This window comes from Carassius gibelio, chromosome B11 (assembly GCF_023724105.1).
Source record: "Carassius gibelio isolate Cgi1373 ecotype wild population from Czech Republic chromosome B11, carGib1.2-hapl.c, whole genome shotgun sequence".
Taxonomy (NCBI): Eukaryota; Metazoa; Chordata; class Actinopteri; order Cypriniformes; family Cyprinidae; genus Carassius; species Carassius gibelio.
In genome coordinates, this window is record NC_068406.1 from 3187458 (window position 1) to 3205172 (window position 17715).

Below are 17715 nucleotides of genomic sequence, written 5' to 3' on the forward strand. Positions count from 1 at the left end.
TATATTATGAGCAAATTTTGTGTAATTTTGGTCATTTCCATACGTTGTATTTTAACGAACTCCTCCTAGAGATTTCTTCAAATCAACACCAAATTTGGTGTGCCTAATCTAAAGGCCTTTGCGATGTTAAATTGCGAAGATCTTGAGTTTTCGTTGAAGGGCGTGTCCGTGGCGGCCTGGCGAATTTCGATGATTCGCCATGAAAAATGAAGTTGCTATAACTCAGACATACAATTTCCAATCTGCCCCAAACTTCACATGTTTGATGAGACTCCTGTCCTGAACAGATTGACATGCCCATATTCAGTTTTAGTCATAGCGCCACCTATTGGAAACAGGAAGTGACATATTTTACGCTGCGACGAACTACTCCTAGAAATTTTATGACATCAATGTCTTTTTTGTGGTCAGTCTAATCTAAAGGCCTGTGCGATGTTCAGTTGTGAAGATCTTGAGTTTTCGTTATAAGGCTTGTTCATGGCACCGCGACGAAGTTCGATGTCTCGCCATGGGAATAAAAGATGTTATAACTCAGGCATAAAATGTCCGATCTTCCCCAAACTTCACATGTGTGATAACAGTCCTGACCTGAACAGATCTGCAGGCCAATATTCCACCGGGTGTGGCAGAATGGCTCGATAGCGCCACCTATACACATTCAACGGAGTGTGCCTCGAGCTATGTTTCACGTACATGTACAAAAATTGGTACACACATGTAACTCACCAACATCTACAAAAAAGTCTCTTGGTACGAAATCCGAATCCCAACAGGAAGTTGGTTATTTTGAATTTTCCCTGCAAAATTGGTGTTGTTTTTGCCATTTTCAGGGGTTGTACTTTAACAAACTCCTCCAAGAGATTTATTCAGATCAACACCAAACTTGGTCAGTGTAATCTTAAGCCCTTTGCCATGGTAAATTGCGAAGGAATTGAGGTTTCGTTATAGGGCGTGTCCATGGCGGCCTGACAAATTTCGATGATTCGCCATGAAAAATGATGGTGCTATAACTCACACATACAATGTCCAATCCGCCCCAAACTTCACATTTTTGATAAGACTCTTCACCTGAACAGATCTACATGCCAATATTCAGTTATAGTCATAGCGCCACCTATTGGCAACTGGAAGTGACATATTTTACACTGTGACAAACTACTCCTAGAAATTTTATGACATCAATGTCTTTTTTGTGGTCAGTCTAATCTAAAGACCTGTGTGATGTTAAGTTGTGAAGATCTTGAGTTTTTGTTAAAAGGCATGTCCATGTCGCCATGACGAAGTTTGATGTCTCGCCATGGGAATAAAAGATGTTATAACTCAGGCATAAAATGTCTGATCTTGCCCAAACTTCACATGTGTGATAAGGGTCCTGGCTTGAACACATCTGAAGGCCAATATTCCATTATAACGATAGCGCCACCTGCTGGCAACGGTAAGATTGGCACATATATGGGATATACTTTGATATATTCCACTTATATTTAGGACATTAAATGCATATTTCTCAACGTTCACCTTTTTACTAAAGCCACACGATGGCGGTGAGCCCGGGTGCGAGGGCCCGTTCATCGCTGCTTGCAGCTTTAATTATTATTATTATTCTTCTTCTCCAAAATGAATCGCATTGTTGAGGGCCTAAACATGCTCGAAAAGTCATGAAACTTTGCACACACCTCAGAACTGGCGAAAATTTACGTCTGATATGGGTTTCAGAAGTGGGTGTGGCAAAATGGCTCAACAGCGCCACCTATACACGTTCAACGGTGTGCGCCTCGAGCTACGTTTCATGTACATGTATGAAAATCGGTATACACATGTAACTCTCCAATACCTACAAAAAAGTCTCTTGGAGCAAAATCCGAAACCCAACAGGAAGTCGGTTATTACTAATATTATGAGCAAATTTTGTGTCATTTTTGTCATTTCCATGCGTTGTATTTTAACGAACTCCTCCTAGAGATTCATTCAGATCAACACCAAATTTGGTATGCCTAATCTGAAGGCCTTTGCGATGTTAAATTGCGAAGCTTTTGAGTTTTCGTTAATGGGCGTGTCCGTGGTGGCCTGGCGAATTTCGATGATTCGCCATGAAACAGGAAGTTGCTATAACTCAGACATACAATGACCAATCTGCCCCAAACTTCACATGTTTGATGAGACTCCTGACCTGAACAGATTGACATGCCCATATTCAGTTATAGTCATAGCGCCACCTATTGGCAACAGGAAGTGACATATTTTACACTGCGATGAACTACTCCTAGAAATTTTATGACATCAATGTATTTTTTGTGGTCAGTCTAATCTAAAGGCCTGTGCGATGTTAAGTTGTGAAGATCTTGAGTTTTCGTTAAAAGGCGTGTCCATGGCGCCGTCACGAAGTTCGATGTCTCGCCATGGGAATAAAATATGTTATAACTCAGGCATAAAATGTCAGATCTTCCCCAAACTGCACATGTGTGATAAGAGTCCTGGCCTGAACACATCTGAAGGCCAAAATTCCATCAGGTGTGGCAAAATGGCTCGATAGCGCCACCTATACACTTTCAACAGAGTGCGCCTCGAGCTATGTTTCACGTACATGTACAAAAATCGGTATACACATGTAACACACCAATACCTACAAAAAAGTCTCTTGGTACGAAATCCGAATCTCAACAGGAAGTCGGTTATTTAGAATTTTCTCTGCAAAACTGGCGTTGTTTTTGCCATTTTCAGGGGTTGTACTTTAACGAACTCCTCCTAGAGATTTATTCAGATCAACACCAAACCTGGTCAGTGTAATCTTAAGCCCTTTGCGATGTTAAATTGCGAAGATCTTTAGATTTCGTTAAAGGGCGTGTCCATGGTGGCCTGACAAATTTCGATGTTTCGCCATGAAAAAGGAAGTTGCTGTAACTCAGACATACAATGTCCAATCTGCCCCAAACTTCACATGTTAGATAAAACTTCTGCCCTTAACAGTTTTACATGCCCACATTCAGTTATAGTCATAGCGCCACCTATTGGCAACAGGAAGTGACATGTTTTACGCTGCGACAAACTACTCCTATTATTTTTTTGAGATTAACATATATTTTGTGGTCAGTCTAATCTAAATGCCTGTGCAATGTTAACTTTTGGAGATCTTGAGTTTTTGTTAAAGGGCGTTTCCATGGCGCCATGACAAAATTTGATGTCTTGCCACAGCAAGAGAAGTTGTTGTAACTCAAGTATAAAATGTTCAGTCTTCCCCAAACTTCACATGTTTGATAAGAGTCCTGGCCTGAACACATCTGAAGGCCAATATTCCATTATAATGATAGCGCCACCTGCTGGCAACGGTAAGATTGGCACATATATGGGATATACTTTGATATATTCCACTTATATTTAGGACATTAAATGCATATTTCTCAACGTTCACCTTTTAACTAAAGCCACACGATGGCGGTGAGCCCGGGTGCGAGGGCCCGTTCATCGCTGCTTGCAGCTTTAATTATTATTATTATTATTATTATTATTATTATTATTCTTCTTCTCCAAAATGAATCGCATTTTTGAGGGCCTAAAAATGCTCGAAAAGTCATGAAACTTTGCACACACCGCAGAACTGGCGAAAATTTACGTCTGATATGGGTTTCAGAAGTGGGTGTGGCAAAATGGCTCAACAGCGCCACCTATACACGTTCAACGGTGTGCGCCTCGAGCTACGTTTCATGTACATGTATGAAAATCGGTATACACATGTAACTCTCCAATACCTACAAAAAAGTCTCTTGGAGCAAAATCCGAAACCCAACAGGAAGTCGGTTATTACTAATATTATGAGCAAATTTTGTGTCATTTTTGTCATTTCCATGCGTTGTATTTTAACGAACTCCTCCTAGAGATTCATTCAGATCAACACCAAATTTGGTATGCCTAATCTGAAGGCCTTTGCGATGTTAAATTGCGAAGCTTTTGAGTTTTCGTTAATGGGCGTGTCCGTGGTGGCCTGGCGAATTTCGATGATTTGCCATGAAACAGGAAGTTGCTATAACTCAGACATACAATGACCAATCTGCCCCAAACTTCACATGTTTGATGAGACTCCTGACCTGAACAGATTGACATGCCCATATTCAGTTATAGTCATAGCGCCACCTATTGGCAACAGGAAGTGACATATTTTACACTGCGATGAACTACTCCTAGAAATTTTATGACATCAATGTATTTTTTGTGGTCAGTCTAATCTAAAGGCCTGTGCGATGTTAAGTTGTGAAGATCTTGAGTTTTCGTTAAAAGGCGTGTCCATGGCGCTGTCACGAAGTTCGATGTCTCGCCATGGGAATAAAAGATGTTATAACTCAGGCATAAAATGTCCGATCTTCCCCAAACTTCACATGTGTGATAAGAGTCCTGGCCTGAACACATCTGAAGGCCAAAATTCCATCAGGTGTGGCAAAATGGCTCGATAGCGCCACCTATACACTTTCAACAGAGTGCGCCTCGAGCTATGTTTCACGTACATGTACAAAAATCGGTATACACATGTAACACACCAATACCTACAAAAAAGTCTCTTGGTACGAAATCCGAATCTCAACAGGAAGTCGGTTATTTAGAATTTTCTCTGCAAAACTGGCGTTGTTTTTGCCATTTTCAGGGGTTGTACTTTAACGAACTCCTCCTAGAGATTTATTCAGATCAACACCAAACCTGGTCAGTGTAATCTTAAGCCCTTTGCGATGTTAAATTGCGAAGATCTTTAGATTTCGTTAAAGGGCGTGTCCATGGTGGCCTGACAAATTTCGATGTTTCGCCATGAAAAAGGAAGTTGCTGTAACTCAGACATACAATGTCCAATCTGCCCCAAACTTCACATGTTAGATAAAACTTCTGCCCTTAACAGTTTTACATGCCCACATTCAGTTATAGTCATAGCGCCACCTATTGGCAACAGGAAGTGACATGTTTTATGCTGCGACAAACCACTCCTATTATTTTTTTGAGATTAACATATATTTTGTGGTCAGTCTAATCTAAAGGCCTGTGCAATGTTAACTTTTGGAGATCTTGAGTTTTTGTTAAAGGGCGTTTCCATGGCGCCATGACAAAATTTGATGTCTTGCCACAGCAAGAGAAGTTGTTGTAACTCAAGTATAAAATGTTCAGTCTTCCCCAAACTTCACATGTTTGATAAGAGTCCTGGCCTGAACACATCTGAAGGCCAATATTCCATTATAATGATAGCGCCACCTGCTGGCAACGGTAAGATTGGCACATATATGGGATATACTTTGATATATTCCACTTATATTTAGGACATTAAATGCATATTTCTCAACGTTCACCTTTTTACTAAAGCCACACGATGGCGGTGAGCCCGGGTGCGAGGGCCCGTTCATCGCTGCTTGCAGCTTTAATTATTATTATTCTTCTTCTCTAAGATGAATCGCATTTTTGAGGGCCTAAACATGCTCGAAAAGTCATGAAACTTTGCACACACCTCAGAACTGGCGAAAATTTACGTCTGATATGGGTTTCAGAAGTGGGTGTGGCAAAATGGCTCAACAGCGCCACCTATACACGTTCAACGGTGTGCGCCTCGAGCTACGTTTCATGTACATGTATGAAAATCGGTATACACATGTAACTCTCCAATACCTACAAAAAAGTCTCTTGGAGCAAAATCCGAAACCAGACAGGAAGTCGGTTATTTCTAATATTATGAGCAAATTTTGTGTCATTTTTGTCATTTCCATGCGTTGTATTTTAACGAACTCCTCCTAGAGATTAATTCAGATCAACACCAAATTTGGTATGCCTAATCTAAAGGCCTTTGCGATGTTAAATTGCAAAGCTTTTGAGTTTTCGTTGAAAGGCCTGTGTGTGGCGGCCTGGCGAATTTCGATGATTCGCAATGAAACAGGAAGTTGCTATAACTCAGACATACAATGACCAATCTGCCCCAAACTTCACATGTTTGATGAGACTCCTGTCCTGAACAGTTTGACACGACCATATTCAGTTATAGTCATAGCGCCACCTATTGGCAACAGGAAGTGACATATTTTACGCTGCGACAAACTACTCCTAGAAATTTTTGACATCAATGTCTTTTTTGTCGTCAGTCTAATCTAAAGGCCTGTAAGATGTTAAATTGAGAAGATCTTGAGTTTTCGTTAAAGGGCGTGTCCATGGCGCCATGTCAAAATTCGATGTCTCGCCATGGGAGTAGAAGTTGTTGTAACTCAGTCATAAAATATCAGATCTTGCCCAAACTTCAAATGTTTGATAAGAGTCCTGACCTGAACACATCTGGAGGCTAATATTCCATTGGGTGTGGCAAAATGGCTCGATAGCGCCACCTATACATTTTCAATGGAGTGCGCCTCGAGCTACATGTCATGTACATGTACGAAAATCGGTTAACATATGTAACTCACCAATAGCTACAAAAAAGTCTCCTGGTACGAAATCCGAATCCCAACAGGAAGTCGGTTATTTTTAATTTTCCCTGCAAAATTGGTGTTGTTTTTGTCATTTTCAGGGGTTGTATTTTAACGAACTCCTCCTAGAGATTTATTCAGATCAACACCAAACTTGGTCAGTGTAATCTAAAGCCCTTTGCGATGTTAAATTGCGAAGGAATTGAGGTTTCGTTAAAGGGCGTGTCCATGGCGGCCTGACAAATTTCGATGATTCGCCATGAAAAATGATGGTGCTATAACTCACACATACAATGTCCAATCTGCCCCAAACTTCACATTTTTGATAAGACTCTTCACCTGAACAGATCTACATGCCAATATTCAGTTATAGTCATAGCGTCACCTATTGGCAACTGGAAGTGACATATTTTACACTGAGACAAACTACTCCTAGAAATTTTATGACATCAATGTCTTTTTTGTGGTCAGTCTAATCTAAAGACCTGTGTGATGTTTAGTTGTGAAGATCTTGAGTTTTTGTTAAAAGGCATGTCCATGTCGCCATGACGAAGTTCGATGTCTCGCCATGGGAATAAAAGATGTTATAACTCAGGCATAAAATGTCCGATCTTGCCCAAACTTCACATGTGTGATAAGAGTCCTGGCTTGAACACATCTGAAGGCCAATATTCCATTATAACGATAGCGCCACCTGCTGGCAACAGGAAGATTGGCACACATATGGAATAAACTTTGATATATTGCACTTATATTTATGAGTTTAAATGCATATTTCTCAACGTTCACCTTTTTACTAAAGCCACACGATTGCAGTGAGCCCGGGTGCGAGGGCCCGTTCATCGCTGCTTGCAGCTTTAATTACAAATTGAATTTGAATTTAAGTAGAATTAAAATTAATTGTTATTAATGGAACTGATACAAATGTATTTTTTGTTAACTAGAAAAGTGAAATTTGCAAAGACAAACTTTAAGCTTTGCTTGAAACATAAAAAAATAAGCCTTTGCTAGTTGAAGTAATCCAGTAAATTCTTCTCTCTATCGATTATTTCGATTCAAAAACCAGTTAAAACTTCCTGTGTAGATAAGCCAATTCTATTTAAGTTACTTATGAATTGATAGTAAAACAAGATGTGAATTTTGCCCAACCCTGATCAATTGTTTCTATCAGGCGTATAATGGTCACAGTGAGGCTCTTCAGGTGCTGTCCGAAACACTGGTTAGTGTAGACATACAGGATCCCAGGGGTCATACAGCTCTGTATATGGCTGCTCTGAGAGGTCACGGCCCCTGTGTGGAGCTGCTGCTGCTTCAAGGGGCTTCGTATGCCATCAGGGAGCACAGCCACAGATGGACACCACTACATGCTGCAGGTGTGTAAAGATATGAACATGGAAAGGAACAACGCATTTGTAAAGGGTAATGACTGTGAAGTTAGTTCAGAGGTTCAATAAGTAAAGGCACTCTATTTATATAACATAATAATTTGATACATTTGATAAATTACTGTGTAATTGAAACTAGTTTTCAAGATATTTTTTTCTTTGCAGAGCTGTGGGAGGGCCAAATCACATTTTTAACTTTATTTAACCCAATGATTTATCCTCATAGCTGCCAAAGGTCAAACTGAGTGCCTGCTCATGATGTTGAAAAGAGACGAAAAAGATGACATATTTGACCTCATGGACATACATGGACAGTAAGTGCCATTTCAACATTCACTTCAGTGATATAGCATGACAATATAGCATGATCATACACTGCATTTACAAAATTACAAAATTAAGGAGAAAATCACAGAAACAGAGCAGGGAAGTAGACTTACAAGCAAGCATCACCCCAGTACTGCTTTAAAGGGGACATCAGATGCCCATTTTCCACAAGTTGTTATGATTCTTTAGGGTCTTCATGATAATTTTATAACATACTTTGGTTAAAATTTCTCAATGGTAGTGTAAAACAAAACTCTTTTTTCCCTGTCAAAAACTGCTCTGTTCACAGCGACTTGTTTCGGTTCATGTCTCTTTAAATGCTAATGAGCTCTGCTGACCCCGCCTCTCTCTTCCGTGGTGCAACAATAGACTGTATAAAAACATCGACGTAGTGTCCGTGACGTCACCATAGGTTTCCGAAGATAATATTTGAAACCAAAAGTGGGCGGAGGGGGCCGTCACCATCTTGGCATGTCACCGCACGTCACTCTGGGGTAATCAAAAATAGGCAAAAAGGCAGGAGCTGGTTGCTGACGCCACGCCCACCTAGCTAGACAGCGGTGTTAATCCGTTATTCATTAACTGTACGGGCCAGCTGCTCCCCGGCCCTTCCTTGACGAATGTGATTCACGGATTAATTGCACAGCTTAACCATCAGAGAGTGAAAGTATATCATTTACATTTGTTTAAGTCCTGTCAGTTTAACAGGGCAGAGAGAGAGAGAGCGCGCGAGAGAGCAAGAGAGAGAGAGAGAGAGAGAGTGTGTGTGTGAGAGAGAGAGAGAGAGAGAGAGAGAGTGAGCGAGCGACCTCAGGCCGCACGCTCACCGTCTTCAAACAACATGAGCACTGTCTTGCTCTCTCTACCTCACGCATATTCATCAATTGACACAATGGTGTCGATGTTTAAATCATTTAAAATGAGAATGTTAGTGTGCTCACCCTATTTTTGTTTGTAAATTTTTTTTTTGATTTGATTTCATATCGCAATATATTGCAGAAAAATTCTATAAAAATTCTATATCGCAATGTCATTTTTTCCCAATATCGTGCAGCCCTAGCGGCAATCCACCTGTGACTCTAGTGGCCACACCCTTAATTATGCATAACTTCAAGGCAAAAAAAATTCACCACCTCACAGTTGTCATGAAGGGCAAAATTTGCTATTTAGACCAAAATCATTTTTTGCACCAGGCTGTAAACATTTTTCTGCTGTAAAGTTGGGCATTTTAACTTGGGGAGTCTATGGGATTGACTTACTTTTGCAGCCAGCCACAAGCAGCCAGTCGATGAATTGCAGTTTTAGTCACTTCCTTAATGGCCTCACGAGAGAGAGCGGGAGGTTGGCGCTTGGGTGCAACAAGTTCTTTTGAGAGACTGTTAACTTTAGCCATGGAATTAGCACATTATTAGAAAAGGCGATTTTCAAGGTAGATTTATAAAACAAACCTTATACTCACTTCTTCTGTTGGTGAAGCTGCATCACTAATTTTTTCGAACATAAACATATTTAGGTAGATCGGCATCCGCATTCCCTTAAAATACAAATGTAATCCACTGCGTCTTCAGCAGCTCAGATGTTGGGAGTAAAAGACGACTTCTATGTTCATTATTACATCCAACAACAGAACACCTCAATCACTTAGTTAGGAGTCATTCTTGTGTACATCTGCTCCGGCGGTGAAACAATGGCGGACTGATGACAGCTCACTCAGGGCGGCTATACTTTAAAATAATCGTGGGGGGGCCTTGTACACACTGCCAATCACATTTATGTTCAAACAATGTAAAAAGTTTATTTCGCATCTGATGATCCCTTAAAGTTTGACTGAGATAAATGTGGTAAAACGTAATTGAGTCTTGTGTGTTTTATTGATTTATATTCATGATTGTTTGCATGTATGAAGTGTGCAAGATGCCTCAGTTACAATGCAGCTGTCATGGTTATATAACATATCTGATATAATTAAAGGACATTTATTTTCATATGAACCATAACAACAAATGTATCACTCAATTTAGGGCTTTCAAATGATTATATTAGATTATATTAATTACTTTTGTAATAACTTACTATTTCAAATGGTGCTTTTTTTCCATCTTTGTAATATTGCACGTCTTCGATCTTCTCTAACTCTAGCTGATACTGAAATCTTAATTCATGCATTAATCACTTCACATCTGAATAACTGCAATGCTCTATTTCTTGGTCTGCCCTAAAAACTCATTGCAAGGTTACAGTATGTTCAAAACTCCTCAGCAAGATTATTATTGCTCCTAAATTGTGGAATTCACTTCCCCTTACACTTCGTAATATATCTTCTTAGTCAACCTTCAAGACTCAGATAAAAACGTATGTTTATAAATATGTATTTTGGATAATAATGGTGGACTCTAACAGCCTTGATAATGTGTTTTTTCTGATACTGGCCAACACAGTCATCAAGAATGAGTAACATGAACATCAAGATGCTGAGAACACAGGCCTTATTTCAGACTCATTTCCGTTAGTCAGGAAGTCCAGGATCCAGTTGCAGGGTGAGCTCAAGTCAACGAACAGCATTCTGACTTTGTGTCTGAGAGGATCTGACATGATATGGCATTTGAAGTTGCACTTGAAGGCAGACTGTAAAAGGTCCAGTGTGGGTGTGATGATGGTCTTGATGTGAGTCATGACTAGCTGCTTGAGGCACTTCATGGCAGTTGGTGTGAGTGCCACAGGGTAGTAGTCATAAAGGCAGGTTATTGATTATTTCTATGGCATGGGGTGATGGTGGCATTTTGGTGGCAGTATGCTGGCACAACAGGCTGTCCTAGCGAATAGTTAAAAGATATTCATAAGGACATCAGTCAGCTAGATCAAGCGTTCTTTCAGCACTTAGGCAGGGATGTCATTTGGGCCAGCAGCCTTGCATGGGTTAAACTCTTTGCAGAGCCCTATTTACTTCAGCTGATGTTAGCACCTGTTCATCTGCTGGGGAGTTGATTTTCATGACTGGGGTGCTGTTAGTCCTCAAAACATGCAAAAAAATGTTGTTCTGTGCAGTAAAAGGAGCACTGCTGTCTGTTCTTTCAGCCCTTTTCACACGCACTGAGGGTCTAGACTAGACATGATTGTTTACTGCTGTGCCTTGTGGGGACAGTAACATGCTGGTACAATTTAGGTAAAATCTTGAGGTTCCTAAGGGAAGTTGTGACCTACTGGTAAGAGAGTCGGACTTGTAACCCAAAGGTCGCAGTATTGAGTCTTATTACTGGCAGGAGAGAATGACCAGCGCTATCTTCAACCCTCATTACCCACAACTGAGGTGCCTTTGAGCGAGACACCAAACCCCCAGTTGCTCCCCGGGTGCTGCTGCAAAAATGGCAGGGCACAAATTAGTAATGCAGCATCTTGGAGACGTTGCCACAGTTCTTCTGGATTTAGTCTGTCTCAGTTTGTTTTGTTTCTTCATGTCATTCCAGACAGACTGATGATGATCAGATCTTTGTGTTGCGCACTGGCTGTTTTCAGACAAAAATCTACATATTAATATATAATATACAGTATATACAGTATTCAAGTGTTTCAACCACACCCATTGCCACAGATAAAATCAACTACCTAACCAAGCAGTCTGGATTTACAAACGTGAATAAAATGGTTCATTTTCATAGCCTGTACATGGTATTATTGGAAAGTGGAGCAGAAGCAGAAGACCAGGTACATTCACACAGCGGGATCACCGAGTGCTGAGGCATATGGTGCGTAAAAGTCCCCAAATCTCTGCAGATTTCACAGCTTCCAGATTTCCACTGGCCAAAGCTGTCCGCCGGGAGCTTCATGGAATGGGTTTACGTGGCCGAGCAGCTGCATGCAAGCCTCAAATATCCATTTACAATGCCAAGCATTCAAAACTGCACATTCAAGTCTTTTTCTGTTTGATGACAAAGCTCAACGTTCAGTAATATGCTTGAGCATCCATTAATATATTGTTTCCCCCATTTTTCTCCCTTTGTTCCTTTTTTGAATTGTTTGAAGTATTGCTATTATAAAGTAATAATAGTGTGATGGTCTCTGTAGGACTCCATTGATGTTGGCTACACTGGGCAGTCACATTGACTGTGTCCACATGCTGCTCGAGAGAGGAAGTAATCCAGACACTGGAGACAGAAGAAGCCACACTGCGTTGCATCGCGCAGTAAGTTTATGCTTTGCACGTACAGTACATATCAATGTGTTTGGTTTGTGTATCTGAATATTTGCAGGGAATTTAAGGTGTGTAGGCAGTACTAAAAAACTGAATTATTTGGTCTTTAAACTGTACAACCTCAGAGTTCAATCATTGCAACTAACTAATCCCAGAAGATATCCATTTCATTTTAACAGCCCTTCTATGTTTCACATTTGGCAACGCATTGTGAATTGGAATCATCTCCAAACTTAACTTTGGACACTTGGGTTTAAATGTGGGAAAGATGTCAGCAGATCTGAGCTCTGTAGTGAGGACAGGTCAACACATGTGGCCTAATTATAGGAGTCATGGGCTTTGCAAAGGATTTGAAGGGGTGCTTTGTGAAAAACACTGGCGTGTGTTTTCTGTGATCAAATCACGATTGAATCTCATCTGACCACAGACCACAGCTACAAAAGTCATTTGTAATAGGTTGCTCTCGCAATGTGAAATATCCATTTATTTCTCACATTATTTATCTATTTTGAGAGATTCTTGTTCCTCTTATTTCTTTTCACTCCTAGAGTAACTTCTTTGAACTCCTCCTAAATAATATATAAGATGAATAGAAAAAAATCACAAAATCGTTGCTCCACTAAAATGTGTTTTGCCTTTTTGCTTCAGTTATCTTAGCTTATTTCATTCAATTGGTTGGTGGAAAAATACAGTTGTAGGGTTTTACGTGACATGCAAATCAAGTACAGGTGGTTTGTTACTGCTGTGTAATCTACTGTGCCATACTGCTCATATGTAGGAAGTAGGTTAGATTAAATTCTACAGGATCAACGGGGCATATTTTTTCACAGTTAGTGACATGCCAAAGTAGCTCAACTAGCCTTGCTGACCCCACAACTTATTATAGGAGTGCTTCGCAGACAAAAATAGGTCTACTGACTTCTGTGAATAGACTGGATTTACAAGCCACTTCCCATTCTGTGATGACAGCTGAAACCTTCATTTATATTCACGGTAAAGATGTGCTTTCTGCTACTGTCATTACCGTTGAGTAACCAGCCTAAGTTAGCAGCAGCTTTATAATGAGATGAGGATACAGTCAGCAGGTACTGAATGAATATCAGAAGATTTTTTTTTTTAAAATCAAATTATACTTTCTAAAATAATGTAGTATAATAATACATTATTATAATAATACATTCTAATACTAATGTATGTTTGTAAGTAAATTATGTGGGAATCAATACGGTAGATCCTAAAATGAAAGATTTAGTTGACAAATTATTTTAGTCATTAACCTATTTCAACATTATGTTGACCAGAAGACTCAATTTAGATGAATTTAGATTTCAACCCTGAGTAGTGACTTGCTTTCTATTCCAAAATGTTTAGTTGCCTTTAGCGATGTGATAAAATCAAATGTGGGACTACTAAAAATATTGAAAAGTATAATTTATAATTCAGAAAAGTGGATTTCGCCTCCTCTGTGTGTTCCAGGCAGTAGTTGGTAGTGAAGAGTGTGTCTCGGCTTTGCTGGCGCATGGAGCCTTCTCTCTGTGCAGGGACGTTTATGGCAGAAGCCCTTTGCACTTGGCTGCCTCTTGTGGTCACGCATGGCTGCTGCGTCCTTTACTTGAAGCAGCATCACTCTCAGACCCCCTCGACTCTCTGCTAGACTACAGTGCCTACACACCTACTCACTGGGCTGCTTACCATGGTAAGAGAAACATCAGCTGAGAATTATACTAATGAATTACAAATCTCTTGTTTGCAACTTAAAATAAGTATTTTTGTATTTTTTAAGGGCACAATGACTGTCTAGAAGCTTTACTTGAATATAGGCCATCAAGCTTTCAGGAAGGAAACTCCTTCACACCACTGCACTGTGCACTGTGAGTGATCCTCACCTCATCTTCAAAATGTCTGTGGACACTTTCCATGATAAGATCTATTTCCTCTTCCTTTTGCCGCAGAATTGCTGGTCACGATGGTGCTGCTCGACTGCTTGTTGAAACTATGGGAACAAAAATCATGAACCTCATAGATGGCAAAGGAAGGTATGTACTGTATGTCTGTTGTCCACTTCAAATCTTTTTCCAAACATACTGTTGTAGCAAATTTAGACAAATAAGAGGCTCCCTTTTTAAAAGCTGATTTCAAAAAGCCGCCAATATTTCAGAATTATTATTGTTGTTTTTATTATATTATCTGCAGGACTCCCTTACATGCATCTGCGTATGCAGGAAATGTTGCAGCGCTGCAGTTGGCATTGACCTGCGGCTCAGATGTAAACGCGGTCGATTATTCAGGGCACTCTCCATTAATGCTTGCTGCTGAGAATGGGCATACTTCTGCTGTGGGTTTGTATTGTTAAAACTTGTATTAATCAAAAGAGCTTTATATCATGTAGAATTGTTGCATATTGTATATAACACTGGTTTTGAAAGCTGTAGTACATTTGTAATCTTTATCGAGTAGTCTTAAGTGATCAGCTCAGACTTTTGGTTGCAGATATCTTGCTTCATCAGGCCGGGGCAGACCTCATGCTGCTGGACATCAACAGGAACTCAGCACTTCATATCGCCTGTATAAGAGTAATTACCCCATCACTCATAGTGTCCTATTAAACGGCATGCTGGGTGCAATGAGTTTTCATTATAAATGATCATCGCCTTTAACTCAACAGAGTCATGAAATGTGTGCTCTTCTCATTCTGGCCGAGATTGATGACCCAGCTTTCATCAATAGCACAAACACTGCACTTCAAACGTGAGCATTCACATCTGCATAGGTGTATATGTATCGATTATTTGGTTGTTTTCACAAGTTTTTCTATCTACACACCATTAGACCTCTGCATATTGCTGCAAGAAATGGTCTTGCCACTGTGGTTGAGGTGCTGCTTACTCGAGGTGCAATGGTTCTGGCCACTGATCAAGATGGTGAGTTTCCCCATGCCCATCACATTGCCAAGAGAGAGCCAAAACTATTAACTTTACTAATAATAGAAGAATTTGTGTGTGAAGAGACACACAAACCAACTGCTCACCAACTGCTAGTTTAATAATCTCTTCAATGATTTTCTGATTCATCGGGTCCTAACATGGTGTGCCATGTAAGCTTTTTTTTATCAACTTCAAGTGACTACATTCAGTCACTTTGTTTGTGTTTCTGAATTGCCACGTTAACTTCGGTAGCCCTTCAAACAAAGGAATCCCATTGGCCCAAAATCCAATTTTGCATATCAAGCAGCATTTGTACTTTTAGTGTGGACAGAAAAATGTTTACAGATAAGAATAATGCAATCGTGTCACATTGCCTGATTAGGATATAACTTAAACTAGTAGAATAATATGTATATTAAATACGGTGTCAGTGTTCAGTAGAAACTAAATGAAAGTAACAAAGATGCAAAATGACATTTTATCAGCAGCGTGACAGTAACTCAGCTGTTTTCTAACTGTGTTATTTACAATAATAAGAGCCGATGAGTGTCGATGTATTGTGAAAAAGATGCTACTTTGCTGATATCTCTGACACATTTTACTGATTTGACATTTTAGGACATATTCCGGCTTTGGCATGCGCACCGAACAAAGATGTGGCAGACTGCTTGGCTCTTATAATTTCCACAATGATGCCTTTTTCTGCTGGCACCATCAGTCTGATGAAGCACTGTGGCATTGCTGCATCCCATCAGCCCTTGTCCAAAACCGTGCCTATACAGCTGATCACAGAGGAACCATAGAGCTGAGTGGACACCAGATAATACACTGAACTCCTTGACTTTGAACTCCTCCTATCGATTCAGAAGGTATTAGAATGTATTTTTTATTGTACAAGTATCATACAATGCTACTGTTTTAGCATCATGCAGTATATACTGTGACATATTCATTTGTAATATCAGTTCATCTTTAACTGCACCATTCCATTATGTGCTGAATTACTCCTTTATGTGTAGCCTAAGAAAGTAACTACAATATCTGCTACTGTTTTAGCATTATGCTATAGTATACATGGATAGAAATGTGTTAATTTGTGTTTGCATGTGTTGGGTACTCTAAATATGAATTTATCATTTCACTTTTATCTCAGCTTGATACACTTTTTTTGCATTTTTGAAGAGACAAATTGCGAAAAATAAAAGCATAAAATAAACAATGTTTAGTCACCCAGCAAACTACAAGACACGATTCCATCAAATAAATGTTTCACACTCACAGATTATGAGCTTCTAGGTTTTGCATATTGAAATCTTGTTTTACAGGCATAAATACTGAAATACGTAACATTTTTAGCACTTTAATTAACCTAAATCTAACCTAAACAAACTAAATTTCACAAATTTGCACAGTTTGAGTCACAAACAACTGTGTGTCACAATATCACTTATGCCATTCATTATTTGCTGTAACACTGTGCTTTTTATTTGTTTATCAGTAAACAGTTCTAGTAGACTTTAATCATCATTTCATACTATTAACTACAGTAGAGTTGAACAATATGTATTTTTAAGCAAAATAATTTTTACATTTTTTAATTGGAGTAAACGCATTGGAGAAAAACAAATGAGAAATGTATATATCCGAATGTAGACATCTAAATAATGATAAAAATTGACTAATGTCTACATTTCTTGTTTGCATGTAATATGGAACATCTACCTTCTTTACCATTTTAATATCAGCAAATCTACAGGTTTTTTCTTTTTCTGACAGTTCCTCTGCCTTTTTAAGGCTGCTTTCCTTTTTAGTTCAGTTAAGTAACAGTGTTGCAAGATTGTAAATGTCCAAATATCATACCAGAAGCTCAAAATTATCGTATTTGGAAGAAATTTTTTTGTATATGAGTCAAACGTACAGAATACAGCTATTTGTCTACCACCAACTTTTTGACATGACCTGAAAATTACCATAATACCTAGATAAATAACTAGACATACTTTAGTGGGAAGGTCCAGAGTCCCTTTGTGTTACACAGATTTGATGCCGTCATGGACTCGTGAGCTTAAAAGCAGGGCATGCTCCCGCTTGGGGCAGCTGTGGCCTAATGGTTAGAGACTTGGACTAGTTACCTGTTGGTCATCGGTTCGAGTCTCGGTGATGGCAGGAGTCAATACCCATGGCTGAAGTGCCCTTGAGCAAGGCACTGAACCCCCAGTTGCTCCCCGGGTGCTGGATATATAGCTCCCCACTGCTCCAGGGGTGTGTTCAGTTTTCAATGCTGTGTGTGTGCACTCGGATGGGTTAAATGCAGAGCACCAATTCCTAGTATGGGTTACCATACTTGGCAAATCTCACGACTTTCACTTTCATCCTTAACATACTCTGAGGTGTGTACAATCAATGAGAAATTATTACAACTACCATCATTTGAAGTGTCACAAAATTCTGAAATAAATCATACATTATGA

General features: G+C 39.6%; 1 protein-coding gene across 2 annotated transcripts in view; it reads left to right on the plus strand.

Moving 5' to 3' along the window:
- The window catches only part of LOC127967974 (serine/threonine-protein phosphatase 6 regulatory ankyrin repeat subunit C), a 62392-nt gene extending 44677 nt beyond the window's left edge, over nucleotides 1–17715 (plus strand). The window contains exons 18-28 of one of the 2 annotated variants that reach the window (XM_052568744.1): nucleotides 7591–7792; nucleotides 8031–8118; nucleotides 12194–12311; nucleotides 13797–14016; nucleotides 14104–14191; nucleotides 14273–14356; nucleotides 14514–14659; nucleotides 14811–14893; nucleotides 14986–15068; nucleotides 15150–15241; nucleotides 15863–17715. In XM_052568744.1, coding sequence (XP_052424704.1) covers nucleotides 7591–7792; nucleotides 8031–8118; nucleotides 12194–12311; nucleotides 13797–14016; nucleotides 14104–14191; nucleotides 14273–14356; nucleotides 14514–14659; nucleotides 14811–14893; nucleotides 14986–15068; nucleotides 15150–15241; nucleotides 15863–16047 — 1389 coding nt within the window. In that variant the 3' untranslated portion in view covers nucleotides 16048–17715. Of the gene's footprint in view, nucleotides 1–7590; nucleotides 7793–8030; nucleotides 8119–12193; nucleotides 12312–13796; nucleotides 14017–14103; nucleotides 14192–14272; nucleotides 14357–14513; nucleotides 14660–14810; nucleotides 14894–14985; nucleotides 15069–15149; nucleotides 15242–15862 lie in introns of those variants that run through there. The other variant, XR_008155863.1, reaches the window with a different exon arrangement.